The 20,372-nt window shown below is 38.5% G+C and overlaps 1 protein-coding gene across 9 annotated transcripts in view; it reads right to left on the bottom strand.

Moving 5' to 3' along the window:
• Nucleotides 1–11,709: 11,709 nt before the first annotated feature.
• STXBP5 (syntaxin binding protein 5) overlaps nt 11,710–20,372 on the bottom strand; it is a 109,193-nt gene continuing 100,530 nt past the window's right edge. For all 9 annotated transcript variants that reach the window (XM_061991667.1, XM_061991668.1, XM_061991665.1 and 6 more), the window contains 3 exons: nt 19,582–19,693; nt 17,875–18,095; nt 11,710–17,303 (listed from right to left, as the gene is read on the bottom strand). In XM_061991667.1, the coding sequence (XP_061847651.1) occupies nt 17,262–17,303; nt 17,875–18,095; nt 19,582–19,693 (375 nt within the window). In that variant the 3' untranslated portion in view covers nt 11,710–17,261. The remainder of the gene's footprint in view (nt 17,304–17,874; nt 18,096–19,581; nt 19,694–20,372) is intronic.

The following is a 20,372-nucleotide window of genomic DNA, read 5'->3' as shown; positions in this document are numbered from 1 at the left end:
TAAATCATCAGTCTTTGTTTTAAGCCAGTTTATTTTCACTCAAAGGATTTCCTTCACTATAAGCTGTCTACAGATCTCTGTCATGAAATGGATTAACTTTTCACCTGCCATTATGCCAGCCTTTACTGAATTTCCTAGAAATTTTTAAAAGCAGAGAAAAAGAAAATGGCAACTAGGAAACTTCCAGGCTCTTATCCTGTATGAACAAACTAGGGGGGTGGAGGAGTCAAAAAATGGACAGTAGACAGTTTATCAAAGTGTATTTTTCCTTCCTTAGCTTTCAGTTTGGTACAAACTTTGTTAAACATTGCCATTAGTTCTATTTGTGACAGTCTAAACTTCAGGTGTGTGCTCCTACTAGCTGAACAAGTAATTCTAAGTAAAAGAAATACTACACAAGCTCGGGCCTGGCAACACAAATTGATAAGAAGGACTGCAAATCCTTCAGCCTGACACAAAAGAGACTTTACTGATGAGTATGACAAGAAAGGTTGTGAGAGAACTGGATCCAGACTGCCTGTCTCTCTTTTGCATAAATCTAAAGTAGCTTGTCAGATGGAAACTGTTACGAGACAGTATGATCATAACAGCACTTTGAAGATAAGTTTAAAGGAGAAAACCTCTCCTCATACAACCAACACATTCAACTCTCGGGTTATTGCTCATAAAATCTAAGTGCAAACCAGCTGTATCAGAGCCCACACACCACCATGGTCTGACAAACTTTACTTACCCTGAGGAAACTCTGTTCTTCAGTTGGTCTTACCAGGGGTGTAATTCTCCAGCACAGAGTAGAGTATTTATGCCACCATGCCACAGAGGTATTGCTCCGAAAGTGCAAATGAAAACATCAAATATCTGTACAGTCGTTTTCCTGAGGTCACAAACAATTGCTCTGCTTGACATGAAGAATTAATGTAGGACCTCAAATCTGGAGAAAAAGAAATAACAGTCACCCAGCGATATTGCTGGAATCTGTCTCTAAAAAACCTTCCTGATTCTGTTTTTGCTTTTCAGTGATGGCCTTTAATTAATTTATTGCAGTTTTAAAAATTGTTTGTTCTTTGCTTATAATAGCAGGGATTATACCACAACAGGGAGGAAAACTGATTGTGTACAGCATGGGCTGTGCTGTCCTTGGCTGCCAGTTGTCCTTGGCTGGTGAAGGAAGAGCAGGGCTGAACTGGCAGTGGCCCTACCATCCCTATGTGCATGGAGTCCAGCCCTCCTGACTCGCTCCCCTCCTCCCTGCCTGCCATTCTCCTCCAGGGAAGGAAATGGAACACCTGAGCATGACCAAATCATTCCATGTCACCCCACAAAACTGGCTCCACCACTGCCCGTCTCCCAGTGAGATCACATCTGCCATTTCAAAGAGCAGCTGTGATGACACTGCAGTTTAAGCTTGCAATTAAACTGTGGGTTGAGGTCTTTAATGAAATGGGATTATGGATGATCACAGCAATCAAATAAACCAGGACATCTCTAGCATGAGAGGACTGCTGCTGCCTGTTGGTGTGTCAGGGAAATTATTCAGGTACTTATCAGCCGTTATGTCATTTACCTGTTGTGATTTAATGAGATCACAGCTTCTCAGGCAGGAGTCTTAGTGTTATGCATGTGGAAAAGCACGCAAAAATAATGTTCAAACCACTATCTTCACAACTCTCAGAGAAATCTGACAACATTTGGAGCTTAAGTCCTTCTGAAAATTCCCCAAGCAGCAAAGCTTTACAGATTAGCACCAACTGATTTCCACTAAGTTTAAAGAGTACCAAGCAGCCAAAAGTTTTTGACAATCTGGTCATAACTGCTTTATTGCAAGATACCACAACATAAGGTGGGGACAGACCCTAAGATTGTGCTGTTTTGTGTTTTCATTAGCAGTAAATACTTGTTTTACTAGTGTACACAAGGGTGTTAACAGGCACTCTATCTGTTTTTTTACTGTCACATCTGCACTTGAAGAGAAACATCTAAAGCTCATGATTTACCAAAATAGTGGAAACTAAGAAGTTGCTCCTTTGTGGCTTATACTAATGAATCTACACCCTGTATGTCTTCTACCAGGCAAGAAGCTCTTCCACAATGCTCAAAACTATGGAAAGGAGGTTAGAATTGCATAGGGTCACTCAAGTAAAAACACAAACAGCTTAGTGAGAACATAGTGTGTTCTATGTTTGTGTTAGCAAATAGGAGCTGAAACCCAAGTAAAATGCCTGAGTAGATGGAAGGAAGAGACATGACAGAAACTCCATAGTCCCTGGCTGTCCCAGGGGACAATACATGATTTGTTAGCACCTGCAGTAGCTGCTTGTGGCAGAAATATGTCAATGAGTATTGCTTGTACAGAAAGTCAGCAGAACCCCTGTCTCAGCAAAATCATTTGAGAAAGGGGTTTATCATAAGCTGCTGATGTTACATGCTATCATATCAAGGCGTTAGAAAGACATTAATTCTTTTCTTTAGAACAATTGCAGGAGACATACCTGATGGGTTGACAGCCTCGCTGTGTGTGAGGGGGTGAAATTCCTATGCTTCATTTGTCAGGAATGCATAAGTAACTATTTGTACTTGTTCATTCTGGAAGAGAGAAATTTTTTGCATGCAAGCAATAATAAATTAAGCATTTTAAATATTTGATTCTCTGCTGTCAGAAAAATGTCAATACAAAAGCAGTTCCCGGTAGCTAAGATTTGAGCAGAAATTCAAGCTTGTTGTGGAAAAGGATCTCATCTTTCTGTGTAGTGGAAAAATAAGGAAGAACATTGTCTATTTAGGTGAATCTATATGCTCGATAAAAACTTTAAAGGTTTTTCTACTGGCTATTAGATTTCGAATGAACCCATTTAAATATTGTTATTCTTCCCCTTATTCTTAGCTGAAATGCTGGATTTTGCTAATGCACGTAGCTGGTTAATGGGGTCACTGCAAAATTGAAAGAGTAATTGTCAGAAACAGGGTAAATTGTCTTCTTTCTGTGGTTTATTGTTACCATTATACTGTTTTGAGATGTATATCAAACAAAGTTACCTAAATTGCCTCTGAGAACCGCATTGCAATGTGATGGATTCCTACAATTTACCCAGAGGAACAGATTGCCTTGAGGTCCTAATGCACAGCTCTGCTCTCTATGCCTGCTCCCCCCCTTCCCTCCAACTCAATAGACATTTTGGCTTAGTTTCTAAATAAAAAGTTACAGTTGGTCTACTTCACCTTCATCACAGCCCTGTGACATTAAGTGACTTTCTATATATTTAAATCATTTCCCAGGGCAAGATTAATTATGCAGGTTATAGTAATAGTTCCTACAAAATACATTGTAGTAACCCTTATGAAGAGGATATCTATGTAAAACAGAATGAAAAAACAAGTACACAAGAATCAATCAAGTCCTGCAGTAAAAACTGAAGAATATTTCTTCTGAAATGCAGCTATGTAAAAATGACTTCTGATTTCCAACTGAGTAGCTCCTTACAATATCCAGTCACATCTGCTTAGTTGTTTGATAGAAACTACTTTTATTGCCTCTTCCCCTTGAGATATAGTACGTACCAATGCCATTTAAAAAGTCTCCTTTCAGAGCAGAACCACATCTCACAGTCAGAAAGGGACAAAGACTTCACAATCCCTTTCAGACTAGCCCAGCCTGGCTCTCCTCCCCTCCTGCCCCACATATGCTATAAAGATGGTCTCTCTCTGAATTTGTTTTTGTTGGAATTTATTGAAGTATCCAGAGAGGTAAATTGACAGGCAGCTCCATAAGGGTGATATTTCTCTCCTGATAACACTAGATGGACCCAGACGTAGGAAATTGTGTGGTATCATGAGATATTTTTGCTGAATATGATGCTTTCAATACAACATCTTCAAGACCACTTCAGCTTTAAATTTGAATTAACAAGGATTTGACATTGACCCTTCACCTGACAGTAATACATTTTTTATCTTTTAATAACATACTGTAATGCTGTGTTGTGATTTTAGGAAGCGCTTTGAGTAAACAAATCATATTCATTGCCTAGAGACTAACATACCTTCTCAGAGTCTATAAAGAGGAGAGATAAGCTAAAAGATAGGCTTGGAAAAGTTTTCAGACAGCTAACAGAACTTTTTTTTAGGACAACATTGCTGCACCAGTTAGAAATTAATGTTTAAAATTCTATTTTTTCTGTTTTTAAAGGTACAGTTATTTATAAGATATCTTGCTACTGTTTGATCCAAATGTACAGAGGGTTTCAAACTAGGTCTTTATCCCAGTTTCTCAGGAAAAGTTTTATGTGCTCATATAGTAATCTAACTGACAATGCTGAGCAAATTGTTTTCGAACGTAAACTTCAATTTACAATTTCACATCACACTAAAAGCCATCCCTTCCAAATTCTGATTCATTCTCTAGTCATTAACTGTTACAATGAGACAAGCAGATGTACTATCGCACCCCACACCCCATGGTAGAAATGCTGAAGAGCGGATAGCTTGGGGTCCAGTCTGGGCAGAAATAAGGGAGGATGGGGAAGGTCAGTGTTACGGTAAATAAAACCTCTAGACAGTGATGCTTTTAAACGGAAAATGAAAACCGCATGATAAAACTGAGGAATTTTGTTCAAAAGGCATTCTTGCAATACGTTTCAAGAGGAAATGAGCATTGCAGCACAAAGCCAACACATGCATCCAATGCTTCGTGTACCTCTGGGTCCTCCCAGCAATGAGAAGGATGAACTTCCCTCCAGATCCAATTTTGCCTGACAACCGCCACTCACAGGGAAATCCGGTTGGCATCTGATGGTAGGAATGAAACGCATCCATCACAGTAGGAGGACAAAAAAATTAATTAACTGTGGGCCAGCTTGGGAAATTAGCTGACTGAGGAGAAGCAGCAAGATTTGTCTGAAGTTTCAGGAATAATCTAAGTGAAGTATTTTAGATTTTGGAGGAGGGGACTGGAGCAGAGGGGCATTAATATACAGGCCAACCAAGAAGAGCTTCCAAATACGTATTCGGAAGGTTAAGGCAGAAGGAAACATGCAATGCTGAAGAACTGAGGACCAGGCATCACTCACATTGTCTACATACACGTCTTGAAATTTCTAATGAGAGTTTTGAAACTGTGTTCAAACTGGAAGGGAATATTTTTATGTAACAACAGAGAATAATTAGTGACAGACTGAGATGAACAGCATGGGTATTGTACCATTTATTTTATCAATTGGATTCTATGATTTGGTCCTCATCCTACAGTCTCGAAATGGCATTAAGTGATGATTGTGTGCTAGCACGGCTAATCAGAATGAAAATTAGGCTTTTTCATTGGAATTAATTGTATCTATTCTGCTTTCAATTCAGTTTTTAGCTATTATTTATAGTCTATTTAAGAAAGATTGCATCTCTTCTGCAAAACCACCGTCTTCAGCAAAACCACTGTCAGAAATAAGAGCAGTTTTACAGAAACTGAAATAACACAGCATTTCTCATTTCAGTTGAATGTGTCTTCCATACTTAGTTTTTGGCCTGAAAAGAAAGCCATTATATTCAGATAATAGTTTTCCCAGCCAAAAGCATGCACTCATATGGAAAAGATTGACTGCTAAACTCTAGCAAAATCTGTAATCTATGCACAGTGACATTTTATAATAGCAGCTTACGCTAAGTAAAGGCATTTTGTTTTTATTTTTAAAGACTCCCGAGAAACTACAAGGTTAACATATCTGAACCCAGATCAGGAGTCTAAGGTCTCATTGTGCTTTTGACAAAAGCTGATTTTTTCAGTGCTACAAAAGGCTGAGATGGCTGTAGCAGAATTACTGCAATATGGCAAAGGTCGCTATCTGTAAAGCCTTCATCTTATATATGAGCTGGGTACATTAATTTGGGAAGTGCTTGTTATTGATCAACCATAATAATTGCTAAATAACCCAAGACTCACTTCATTACAGTCAAGCCTAGGTAAAAATCCACACTGCTGCCTTTGTTATTTTTCTGAGGCAAATTTTTCCCTTGCTCTGACTCTCAGTTTTCCAGACAGGCAGTAAAAACATCCTCTGAGAAATAAGAACATCCCAGCAAACACAAGTTAGAGATGAGTATGATTATACAGGGTGCAACATCCCCAAGAGTTTGATTCAGTTGAATTTTGGGTGACCCACATGTTGATGCTGCTGTTCCTGTCCTTGGGGGATTTTCTTAAAGCCTAATAGAGGTAAAAGGCTGTATGCATAGCTGCTCTCACTATTACACTCTGTTGGTTAGAGGATGAGTTTAAACTGAAAGCTAATAACGTAAGTTGGAAGAGTCAGAGAAGCCAGATGCTTCTCAGGTCTCCAGTGATGTCTAGTATTTGAGAAATAGGATGCCAGGTCCAGCCTTGTTCTGCTGTGCAATCGCAGTGGCAACTTTTCCCACACATCTTTCTCTTCCTGCTGTCCTTGGCCCACCTCCTCCATCTCCAAATTCACCAGCTGCCCACTACTGTGCTGTCAATCCACAGGCTTCATTTCTTCTTTCAATCCCTCACCCATCCAAAACACAGCTGCACCCTGCCTGGGCTCCAGATGAGCCATCCAGTGCCCTGCCCAGCCCCCTCCTGCACTCGAAACACCACCACCCTGAGCCCAAGCCCCTCCAGCACCTCATGGTCACATCCACATCCTGCCCCAGCTGACGTGTACACTCCTGTGCCTGGGAGGAGGATACAGAGCATGGGCTGGCCAGCACTAGCCCTGCAAAATGGCACCTATCCTGACCTCCAATCTCTCATCTCTCCTCTTTCCAGCCTAAACACCATGCACTTCACCCACCTGATGGGAAAAGGGTGGCTGTTCCTGAAGAGCCAGTCTTGGAGGAGCTTTCCTCTTCTGAAAGGAATGTCTGCATGCCTCCACTGCCATGGCCCAGGGCCACTTATCTGTCTGGCACAATGAGCAAGGAGAACCATCCACAATGAAGTGCTGTATTGATCCACAAAAATATGGAGGACAGGTTTTGGGAAAGCTTTTCCCAAAGTGGCTCACACAGGTAGGAAGAGTTTGTTTTTTTGGTTTTTTGTTTTCACAAAACAAAAAACCCAAAGAGATGAGTGTGTGAACCTTTCAAGTGACTCTACCAGAGTAAAAGTTTTTAGAGACTGGTATTTTACAGATACATTAACTTTTCATGGGAAGTTTTACTATGCTGTGTACTAATTCAAAGCGCACCTGGATGAGCTCCTGTGTGACCTAGGAGATGCTGTTCTGGCAAGGGGGTTGGACTAGATGATCTTTCAAGGTCCCTTCCATCCTTTAAGATTCTGTGATAATTACTGTATTACTCAGGCTTGCAAAGGACTAAAGGATAACAAAATGGGGAAGATGTACAACTCCCAATTGCATATGCAGAAGTCTTCCCAAGAGGAGCCTTCAAATTTAGTCATCCTTAACGCTCTGTGATGTACCAGCAAAGGTTTTAATTAAAACTATGGAGCAGGAGAGGTTTTTATTTCACTCCAGAGCAGTATGGGTGGTAATGACAAGAAGAGGATGTCTCTTTACTTATTAATTTGCAATATAACTAGTACTCCACCCATGAACATCCATCTGGTGCCTGAGAGCCACGGAACTTATTACTTACAGGGCACATTTGCTGCTGAGATCGTGAGTTTGCTGCAGATCCCACTCACAGTGACCTGGCAGCGAAGCTTGGAAATTTGGCATGGCCATGAAGCCCTGTCTCATGAGTCTTCAGCCAAAACGTGACACTTCACTGTAAGCTCTGGGAATAAATGAAAAAAACCTGCTCCTGTGACATGTGCATTGCCTTCAGGAAGCAAGAGTCCTAAGGTGAGACAGGCCTGCAGAGCAGCAACTGTGAAGCCAAAAACTACTTGAAGGGCAACCCTGCAGCTAATGATTTCTCCTGCCAAGAGGATGGCTGCGTCTGCAATGCCCTATGGACAGATGTGGCCACATGTCCGTGCACTAAAGGAAGCTGCACACGTTATGCCTTAGTTACATTAAGCAACACTACCAGTTAATTTGTCCCTGAGCAGAGGGCTTTTTTTTTAGTGTGTCTTTTTCTCTTAAAGGAAAAGATCTATAAATCAAAGGCTGAAAAAATCTTTTTATATTCAGTTCAGAGCCGCCTTGGAAAAATGAGGATTCAAAGCACTGATGTCAGTGTCAGAGCAGCCAACAGAACTGCACAAGGAATCCTTGACTCACCTCCTACCAACTGTGCAGGGCTAGAAGCCCACTTGTACAACTTGGAGGAGGACAGAAATTCTGGACTGGACACCGGGGAGGAGGCAGCCATGTCAGACTTGCTCTCAAGTTTCCTCACTGCTGCAGAGGACCTTGGGGATCTGTGCTCTCCTCACGCTGGCTGCCAGACAAATCTGAGGCCTGTCACTCCTGGGCTGTCACAAGCTGCAGGTGCTGCTCCAGGAGTGACTGCATTTGGAAACACACTCCCCATATCTAGTGTTGTCTGTATGTAAAGCAATACCTGGGATAATATGGGTTCTCTGATCAAGCAGGTGGCTCCTCAGGCATCATTTCTACCTACTCTCACCAGGCACTGGTGCTGCCTGCTGATTCACAGGCCTTTTTTTTATGCGTTGCTTCTACAGCAAAGCCTGTTCTATACATCCACGTGACCAAACTTCACATCAGTGATCATTTAGATCTGTTCATCTGGTTCTGAAAAATGCCATCCTTCACAACACAGCCACAAAGACAATTTTGAAGCATGCTGTATTATGCTTGTTGCCTCCTCCTCCTCCTGTGCTGCCTTCCCTTTGCTTCCCCTCTTCTTGACAGCCGCGAATGTGGTTTGTTTCCACGTTTATCGCCTTCTCAGCACCCTGTCCCCTCCAGAACTACTATTACTTCTTTAGTGGGATGCCAGATCTATCTTGTTTGGTGAACTGCACCAAACGCTATCAATCCTGGTTGCATTTTTTAAACAGTCCCACCTCACTTTCCTATACTGCTGTTTATGTCAAGGGGCAGCTCTCAGTAAATGCCCAAATGGCCACTTTTTCTCATTTTAAATGTATCTTTAAAAGATTTTCTTTGAAGTTTTGCATTAAGCCCTCAGTAAACTATGTATCCACTTCAGACTGACAGCCAGCCAATGACATTCCCAGAGCTGAAACATGATGAGATAGTGAAAAGGCCTTAGATGGAATGCTTCCCATTTCTCACACAGTACAAGTCCCAAGGCCTTGCACTGTGCTCTGCAGAGTGCACAGAAAGAGATTTCTAGTTGTCCCTTAGGGCATAATCTGCTAAATACATTCAAGAAGTTGTGATGCTGCTATCTGAGCCTCCAAGCCAGCAATATTCAGGTGTTTTTCAGTTCTCATTTACCTGCAGGAAGAGAAAGTTTCCATTGGTGACTACAATCCAAAAGCTATTTTCTGAAATTGGGGTACACAACATGATAGAAGCAGCTGCTTCCAGAAGAATCCTAAGAAGCAGCAGCAGTTGTGTCTTAGGCCTTTATTTAGGGCCTTTTATAACTGAAGGAAAGCTCGAGAGGTTAAGGCAGCTTCCATAGATCCTGCTCTGGCAACAAATTTAATTTAAAGATGTGTAAAATAACATTTTCTAAAAGGTTACAACCAGAACAGTTCAATAAAAGAATTGATTTCTGTCTTCCCAGGCCCTTCACAGATTTCTTTCAAGACATGCTAGAAACTCTAAAATGCAACCAGAATCTGCTGTGCTTAAAGACAAACTGAGAAGCAGAGATATCCTAAGTTCACTTAGAATTGATTCTGAGTTTGAGCATATTAAAGAGAAAAATGGATACAATAAGCATGAATCTTTTTTTTTACAGAATTTTGTCTAATCCTTTCACAGGAGAGTCATTTTTTTTTTTTAAAAAAAACAGTCCTTCCTTATATGAATTAGTATTAAGTTGTGATGTAAATCTTGAACTACAGCCTGCACACAGTAATTCTTAAAGGTCTTTTCTAAACTAAATGGTTCTGTAAAAGCAGCAAATCTAATGAAGAGAAGACTGATGAAGGCCTGGCCCACTGGGCTATGTGCTTTGAGATCCAGAGATAAAAAGCACTATAGTAGGTAGGTGATATGACATTCAGAGAAAAGATACTTACTGAGCTACTTACTCTGGTGCTAAGAGACTTGCAGGTGCCCAAAAGAAAGGAAATACCAGCTTGTTTTCTGTTCACTCCTTTGCAGAAGACTGCATTCCACATTCTTTCTCCTAGGAGTCTCTTATGACACAGAAGTCACAGTTACATAAAATTTCTTATTATAACTGCTTAATTAGGCAGAGGATTTAGTAAACTTCTTGAAACATAAGCACAGTCTTGACATTTTGAGTATAAACCTCTTCAAATGATCAACTCTCTCTGAAGCCTTGCTCACATTGTGACTGCAGCAAGATGCAGAAACATTTATCTGCTTCGAACTGTAACATCAGTCTTCCCATATTTCTCTTGTTTGTGGCTTTGAGAGTCCTCCATAACCCCTTCTAAGTAATTTTGGAGTCAAACAAATGTGCCTTTGAGGCTAAAGGAGTGCTCTCCAGGTCTCATCCAGCCAATGGGTACAATTCATTCCCTTCCGAGCGGCCTGTGCACAAGCCTCAGCCCAGGCTGTCTCCTGCAGCTGAAAAGTACAGAAAACTCTTTGCTACAGCAGCTGAGCAGAACTCTGCTACTATAATGAGTTACATCTGCAAGCCCCCAAGCCCTTACTAAGAGAGCATTAATTATGCATTGTGAAAAATCAGACAGAAAACTAGAAGGTGAGAAACTGGTGTTTGCTGACATTCTGCTTTCGGGTTTATCTCAGTGCAGGACAATTTTGTATTCCAATGCATCATCCTATTTATAACTGCATGTGCTGCAGACCTTAAAGTTCAGAATACCTCACTATTAGATATTAGAGAAAAAAAACCAAATCATCAGGAAGGCAGAAAGGGTCTGGAACTAGCAAACTTTTCCCCTAGATGAAACTGCAACCTCATTTTAACAGCCACATACTAACAAGAAGCACTGAAATATTGTGCTATTAGACATCATGAGATTCTAAAAATTGGACTGAAGTGTAGCAATTTGACTTCTCAGAATTACTGTCCCAGACTCTTCAGATTCAGTATTTCTGCATCATTCAGACGACGTGTACAGACCCCTGTGTGGGCTTTTTTGTTCCCAGAACAGCAGAAGGTGGAAAATTTAATAGACTACCGGTAGAAATCTAGAATTGGCTAGGTCTGTGCCAAAGCTGAGCCTCAACCAAAGAAAACAATATATCTGCTGTGATGTAAATATATAAAAGAAAAAATTTTATCAGTTTCACCTGTCCTGCCAATAATTCTTAATGAACATTGTATAAATGTACCTACAGAAAATACTTTAGCTTTACCAAGTCTGTAAAATGAATGACCTTAACTTCTCTGATAGCTTAAATGGATAACAGGACTTCACACTGTCACCATCAAGATGTGCTTTTCAGAACGTTTTTAGACCTGCTTGGGAACATCATCACAGACAAAACATTTTGCCTTTTGTGATCCCTTCAGGGCTACTCACTGTGAGCCTGTCTGCTAGCGCTTAAAGCACATGCTGCACTGCTCACTATAAACTGCAGCTCACGAATGGAAGCCAAACAGAGAGAGTCTCTTCTAGCAAGGTGTCATCACATGCTCCAGCCCTTGGGAAAAAAACCAGTTAGGAGGAAAAGGAGTAAGGTCCACTCATTTCAGGAGAGATTTGAATAGTTTATTTTGCCCAATCAAGAGCCCTTCAGCATAATGACACATTCATATACACATATATGAACATTTTTTCTGAAACATTGATGTATAATACATTTTAAATTTAAAATACCAGCTGCACAGGTATTTTTATTTACAAAAATATTCCATACTTCATTTTTTAACTTTGTTATGATGACATAGCTCAGTTCAAGTACATGTAAATAAAATAACTCTATGCAATCTAACATAGTTGTGTTTGTAACAGTACAGTTTGCAGTTTATATGAAACTATATTTGTAGACAGATGGATTTGCAACCCTACCTAAAATGCATATTCCAGTAATCACCCTCAGAAGAGCTAGTGGGGCTCAGAAAGACTTAACCGAAGGATAAGTTGCAATGAACAAAAAGAAAAAAGGAAAAACACACGTGTACACACTAAGATATACATAAACGAGAACTGCTACACATCAAGCATGCTCACCCACAAGTGGGCAAAGTTAGAAAAATTTACTGATTCTTTTTTTTTTTTCCATTTTTTTTCCCCCCATGGTGCTGGTATAATGAAACAGTAGCATAACCAGAAAGCAGCATGTTCTCCTAGTTCTAAACACTACAGATAGCAGAGCTCAGGTCTAAAATAACACAGTACTGCTTATTTACAATTCTGTTTTAAAAGGGAATATTTAAAACATGTTCCCACCCCTCTCCCTTTGCATCACCTGTTACTGAATGTTGTGGTAGTAATCCACATACAACTCCTTACATGTTTTCAACTGAACCAGTTTAGCTTCTAGTTATTGTTTGCCTGGTAACTTAGGTACTAATAAAAAGAAATACAAGTGTCAAAGTAACCTATAGCTGTATGACAAACATTTCTAGACACTTTACATAGAAAACTAAAGGAATACTGATTGACACCTTTCATTTGATTGTTCTACATTTCTGCCTTATTTTTCTTTTGAAAAATGAACACTTGCATCTTTATGCCTGAACGTTATAAACTGTAAAAGAACTCAGAAACACAATACTCATCTGTCTTGAAACAGTAATAGAAGTAGACGACATATAGCACATCTTTAACACATGTATAAGAAGAAATTGGCCCAGCTTAACTTAGCTTTTCAATGAAAACTGAAATAAAATTGGTTTAGCTGATTCGCCTACACTACACAGTTATTTGTTTTACTTACTTCATCCCCTCAAATGCCATTAATTTCTGTCTCTAACATATTGAAGATTTTGTGGTAGTGGCAAAGCTACCAAAATCCACTCAAAAAGTTTTGCTTAAATTATACAGGAAATTGGCTAGAATGAGAAAAGGTTCAACTAACAAGTTACCCTGCAGCACAGAGAGGGAAGCAAGGTGTTGTAGTCCTTCCTCCCTGCATCAAACTTGAGCTGCTATCAATGCCCACCCGGGTGTGCTAAACATCAATGGGGAAGAGGGCATTTCAGCCACAAGCCGTGAGTTTTCTAACACACGTTTGGTCTACAAAAAAACCCCCAATCTACATGTAAAGAGCTGATGCAAAAATAATAATTCAAAAGCCATCAAGATTCATATATTGGTTCAAGAAAAAAATTGATTGGATAAACCTCACTTTGATTTTGGGGAATTTTTAATGTCTGATGAATAGAGCTGAAAAAGTTTCCATGTACATACCTAAAAAATAATAAATAATCAAAACCCAGTCAGTCACAGACTGCAGCCACTGAGAAAACTTTTACATTAGGTTAGTTTTCTGAATGCACTGTCTTCCCTCTTCAGAATTAGGGAACTTTTTTTAAGAATACTCAAAATGGGAGGTAAAAATAAGTATGCTCATTTTCTGCAAAGCAATATGGGCTATTTGTTTTCATTGCTTAGTAATTGTATCATCTCGATATGAGATATGAATGTATTCATAAGCTTAAAACAACTTCTTCTATGGATAATATACATACTTTAAGTACTTTGACTTAAAAATTGAACATAAGTCTTTTTAAAATTAAAGGTAGAAGTGTACATATAAAAATTATTTAAAACTAAAAGTATATTCTTAAGCAGTATGTATAAATATAACAGATTTTATTGTATTATCTAGTAACAAATCTGAAAGTGTTGCAGTAATTTATAAACTGAATGCCAACACAGGATACGTGTCTTTCATTAGATTCTATATTGTATATACTTGTATATACATGTTTTGCTAAGAAAACACACATTCCAGATGATAGTCACATAATCAGCAAGTGTGCCTGAAAGTAATCTGTTCTGAAGTCTTCATTGAACATGTGTGTTTATATACAAATAATGAACCTGAACGGCACAAGTGAAGAAACAAAACTAAGGAATAAAATGGCCTGATTGAATTAAAGTGCAGGAAAAATTCAAGTTTAAAAGGTCAGATAAGATCAGTGCCATTAATTAAGCACACAAAAAAAGAAAACCAAAAAGAGAGAAAAGGAAAACAAAAAGGAAATGAAAAGGAAATGAACCTGTATCCAAAACCCCTCCTTTGGATGTAGCTTTCTAACATCACCTGCCATGCAAGTATCACCTCAGGGAAAAACCTTTGCATAAGGACAGACAAAGAACACTGCTATATATTACTACATTTTATAACTGACTGCTGAAGAACAAATCACTGGAGATGTCTGTGGTGTAACACTTTCAGACCTATTTGGGATACACGCATATTTACACATATCAACATTCAAAAGTTACAATTTGGCAGGACTAAGGTGAAGAAAAGCTTCATGTTACAGTTCCTCATGGGACACACTACATATGAACAGATAGGTAGCAGCAGTTTCTTACACTTCCATCAAAAAAATAAAAAAAGTAATAGCTCAGTTGTATTTTCTAGTTTTCCAGACACTCTAAAAAAGTTTCACACAACTAAAATGCTAGCGAAAACAGGGGTGCTTCCCCCCGAGGATTTCAATATACTTTGCTGTACAAAAGGTGCACCACCAATAGAAGAATAAGATGCAATGATACGTGTACGATCAACTTCCTTCCACAGAGAAGGAAAAAAGGAACATTTTAGACTAAAATTGTACATAGCCCCTTTTATTGACCAAGAACCTTTTGTGTGTTTGTCTCAATCATTAGTTCTCAAAATCTAGAAGCATGCTCTGAACATACACAACAGAAAAAAGATCCAATTGTGAGAAATTCTATACTACCAAATACGCCACTACTCTTCTTTTACTGGCAGATGGTCTCTCATTGCCTTTTTTTCTTTTTTTGCTTGCTGGTGGTTGTCAAATATTTCTTGATGAGAAAAGTTAAGTACGCTTTCCTTTCAAGACAAGGTCATCCTCCATTGAACTTATACCACGATTTGCTGAAGAGTATTTTTGTCATCCTCTTGCTGAGAGCTTGACCTGACTAATTTTCCAGGACTCTGTTGTTTTGAAATATAGTTCATCTTCACAAGGTCACATAATAGTCCGTCATACCAATTTATAAATATGAGATAAGGACAGGGATAAGTGTCAGCTAAGGTGTTTTATTTTTGGAAATTGTCTGGAAAGTAGTTCACCTAGCTTTATTCTACCCAGATTAACAAAATTGTGATAATTTATTATGTATTCATTACACACTAAAAAAATAAATCACAAGCAGAGGCCAAAATTGCACAGCAAGCTGAGTTCAGTAACTGGAGTTAACATTTCCTCAGCAGGTAAGAGAGAAGCCTGCCCTCATACTAGTGAATTCACTTGTTTTTTTAAAGCAAACATTCCTATACACAAAATTGGAGAATTTATCATTTTGTGCTACAAAGCCCAAACTGTTTGCCTTTCATTTAAATTATTTAAGAATCATTACTAACATCAACATTTTGCACCCTTTAAGTGTTTTGGAAATTTGCTTTATCTGTGTTCCTGCAACATTACTTTAGAATACAAACAGAACCAAGGTTTTGCTTTGGGAACATTCAGAAAGCCTGCAAAGGAACTCACACAGAATGTGACACAAAGTAATCCCAAATGATTCATTTCAGACAACGTAGACCTATCAGCTTCTAAGTACTCCCATTCATAAAGCAAAGCCAGTCACAGTAACATTCCTGCTTTGAAGAATAAGGTCTAAAATAAAGTTTTGAAATGCAGAGACTTAAAGTGAGAAGTTTCCTTACAATAAAAAAAAAGCTCTGGTCATTCCCACTATTACAGTTTTAGCACAGCAGCCATTAACAAGTTAGCTCAGCTATATGATTTACCTCACCCAAACCGAACATTATTTCACCAATCCTTGAAGTTTTAGTGGACACTTACCACTGCCCACATTGAAAATACTGCTTCAGAGACTAAATCCAAACTTTAGGCTAACTGTCTTTAATGCTGGCTGGGGCTGAGACAGGTGCCTGTAAACTAACTCTACTAGCAGGTTTTAGAAATTTGCTAAACAACAGACTGACAGTTATTAAATATCAGAGGCTTGCCGTTATTCATGCATCAGCACCTCCACGGAGTGTAAAACTGTTTGAAAACCTGAGTCCAAGATTATCTGATTTCATCATAAAGGACTAAAGGGGCATCTAGAACTTAAGTTTTGAGCAAAACTATCTCAGCTATTTTAATTAATGGCTGTAAAGATACATTCTGTTAAACATTTATCAAGATTCACAGCATGAATGAAACCCACAGCCAATTCTAAATGTTGTACAAACCGAACCTATGACTACTTTTAGCAAAGAAAAATTAAAGTAAACAGAAGTTGAAGTATTCTTACCACGATGAAGATGTTACCACATTTCACATTGCACAGCCATAACACAAATGAAAACTCCCAGTGTGACACATTCCAGTCATATTATTCACTTGACTTTTTTAATGCAAAAACTGTGCATTCTCTTGTTTTGCACTTCACAGAATATGATGTGAATACAAGAATACTACATCAGGGGTCCAAGAAAAGACTACACACAGGTCAACTACATATACAGTTTTCAACAAGAAGTCTTCCAAGCTTCCAGCTTATCCAAGGAAAGAAGTGACAGCAAACTTCAATTCTTTGCCAATAATAATGGTAAAAATAGTGAGTCCTAGAGAGGGTAAGTGTAAGTCAAGATACCATCCAGCAAGACAAACAACTTTACTTCAGCTTTTGGACCCCTGATTTATTGCCTCTCCCCACAGGAGGGTATAACACTGGCAGCAATTACAATAGCACAAAAACTTTTGGCATATAAAATATTAAACACAGGATTGCCCCTGCATTGCCCCTGTCCATCTCACACTGCAGTTTCCCTTGACCTTCTTTTCCACATGTTCTAGTTACCTTCTCTGCTACAACTCTCAGCCAACTAACAGCTAAGAAACACTCAAGTTTGGTTTTTTGTGTGTTTTTTGTGGTTTTTTTTTTTTTTTTTTTTTAAATATAAAGCTCCTCAGTTAAAGCCACAACTGAGGTAAAACAGTGTGTAATTTGTGCTAGGAAATAACAGTATCCAGTGGCGAATACTCGTTTGAATTTCAATAGTTCTGCCAAAATTAATGAAAAAACAAGATTTTTTCCATCAGGACGAAATTAAACAGGATGTAGTTGATGAGCATCATCAGAATTGGTACCACTTCTTGTCTTTGTACTTCAACATCATCTGAAAAAACAGAAGATAATTTTCAATTATTGTTTCTATAATGTACCAAAAAGTATGATACAAACAAGTTGTGTGTTTATAAAGCAGCATGAGAAAGAGGGACGCCATCAGATAAAGAGAAGATATTTTTGGGAGAATAAGCAAGGAGTTTAGGGAGAGAGATTTCCACGAATATGGAAGAGAGCAGCCATGCTATGTAGTTACTGAGGGGGAAAAAAACCCAACTTGGACTCATGATGTTTGATGGTAACTTCACACAGAGCGTTACTCTTCTTACCTAATTCTATGACAAATTCTTTAAGTAATAGAACCGAGCAACACTTTTGGAAGTCTACATGCCACTGAGGCAGAGGATATCCTCTAGACCAAAATGGCACAAGACGAAGTTGCTTATATTAATACTTACTTATAAGGAATAATGATTGACAGATGAAAGGGAAGCGTCCTTTACTAACAATATTGTGTTCCCTTTAGGTATCTCTAACATGCCTTTGCAGAAGTCAGTTGCAAAACTTGCATTCATTTGTTAGAAAATCAGTTTAACATACAGTTTAAGGTGTAACAGACTCACCTCATGAGCATGTTTAGAGAAAGAATCAGCACTGTAGAGCATAGCTGCTGTTTTTTCTTCCAGTTCTCCTAGTTTCTGTCCTCTTTCATCTAGTGCCAACCGGGCTCGTGCCAGTTCACCAACTACACCAGATGCTGCTCCTTTGACACCTTCAATACCCCCAGGGCCTGGGATATGTTGGGCAAGACTCCTTGATGCCTTCCCAGATGCTGATTCTCCAACTGGAAGCATTTGCAAAGCAGCAAAAACAGAATAGTCAGGTTTTCTATCGTTACTACATAAATACCAGTTTAACTAGTTTATTACGAGGTGCCATTTCTTTGGATGGATACCAAACACCTAATCATAGCCATGACTGAGTAATACTTACTATTCAATGTTACTATTTAATAAAATTGAGAGTTTTAAACATCTAATACTCTGGGGAAGTTGTAAAATAATAAGATTTTCTCAGCTAAAGTGTGAAACTAAAGCTCAACAGCGTTGGCATCATGGCCATCCACAGAATTGTGCTAGTGAAGTGTTTTTTAACAAAATAGCCTACTTCACAAGGAAAGTGTTGGGAGTTCAGCAGACAAAGCACAAGAATTTTGAAAATACTAGTTGTGGTCAGTTCTGAAAGTGTTTTGCTGGCATAGGCAGCCAAGTATGACTCTACCAGTAGAAGTTTCCTTTGATGGAAATTCAATTTTAGATGCAGACACCTGAAGTTTAGGTATCTATGCTCTCATTGTTAAAATCTGTTAAATACAAATTCTCATGTTAAATATGACTATCTTAAAAGATATTTTCAGATGTCTTTTGAATTGTCATTGAACGCGCTTTCAGGCTATAATTCATTAGTCTTTTTTCTTCCATTCAGTACTATTTTCTTTCTGAAGATCTAAGCCATCACTTGATAGTGGAAACTTGAAATGATGTAAAGCAATAGCTTCTAAAGTTCTAAGATTGCTTTTCTTTTGCCTCCAAAAGACATGTTTCCTTGTACTAGGCATATTTAGCATGCAATTTGTGCACACAAATTTCTCCAATAGAATACCTGACCAACTTTTCAAAGTATTACACATTAAATACAAAGAGAATTTTAAACACATTGTTCAAAATGTATAGGCACAAACACTTTTTTCCCACCTATCAAAAAACCCAATAAATCAAGAAAAAGACTGCTAAGGAATCTTGTCTGTTTCAACAGCCACATTTCATGTTAAAAAGGAAACAGTTCTTACAAACAAACTTGCATAACATGATATTTTGTCTAGCAAATATCCAAATAGGCAGAGGTTATTTTCCTTAAATATATTAATTCCTGAGGCATCTCTACAAATGTCAAATGAGGAAAAAGAATCTAGGAAATTTTCATTTTCTGACTGTCCAGAATCATGTGATCCAGAACCAGCCCCTTTCAGTTTAAAAGCATTAGGAAAACTATGGTCAGTTCTGTACACTTCATAAAGATGAATCTAAATACGATCAGTTGTTCCATTTCTTGTTTTATAATCTATTCCTTTATCAATCAGGTAAAGGAATCTGCTTTTCTGCTCTTCTTCGTAAGGTACATGACACAAATAATAAAGACTATGTCACTCCCTCTGTTCACTTCTGTCTTTGAATATGTAATGTTCATTTAACACAAGCAATACATTTCTCAAGAATCCCTGGCTTCCTTGGATAGAAATACCAGAAAAATAACAAATACTAAAAACTTACAGAGTTCTTCTCTGTCAAGCGACTGTGCCCCACCTCCAAACAGGCCTTTAAAGAATCCTCTGTTTGGTGCTTCTGGTGTTTCTACAGGAGTAAAGAGCTCGCCCAACATTTCCTTTGCAAAGAAGAGACAACATGGCACATGTTATTTCACGCACAAAGTAAAGCGGTATTCTTTCATTTTATGGATTCATTTTGTAGGTTTGAATTTTGAAATGAATATGCTTTACCAGGCACCTGTCTCTGAAGGGTGGCTTAGGAAATGAAAAATCAAACCACATTAAGAAATCTGTCCAAACCACCTGTTCCAACAGTTGCAAGCTTATAGCTCATGAAATTCAGTCGCAAGCAAAAGCATTTACGTAAAGTTGTATTTGCCACTCAACAACTTGGGCAACACCCCTGATTTTTTTTCTGTTGTAACTATATCTAAAAGTACTCATATCCATGCATGGTACCACAGGGGAGCTTACAGATTGCATCTCTTATTTTGCTATTCTGTAAACATCCAAGCTCAATCATGAGTGAGAATCTTTTCAAGCTGTTAATACCCCTGAAACATAAATAGCTTCCTTCAAGTATCCCGAGTTAGCATTCTCTGCTTATGTTAGCATGCTTCTCCACCAGCACCAATTGAACAAAGGACTTTTGTTAACTGCACATGTTAAATACAGAAATTTCTCATCAATTGAACAGGAAATTAAGAAAGAAACTATTCAAACGCAAGAGGGTGAATGAAACAGTAAATTTTAAGGGTAGGAGAAGTGGTTAACCCCAAATCAGATTCTACAGTG

Source organism: Colius striatus, chromosome 2 (genome assembly GCF_028858725.1).
Source record: "Colius striatus isolate bColStr4 chromosome 2, bColStr4.1.hap1, whole genome shotgun sequence".
Classification (NCBI taxonomy): Eukaryota; Metazoa; Chordata; class Aves; order Coliiformes; family Coliidae; genus Colius; species Colius striatus.
This window is presented reverse-complemented; position numbering and strand designations above follow the sequence as displayed.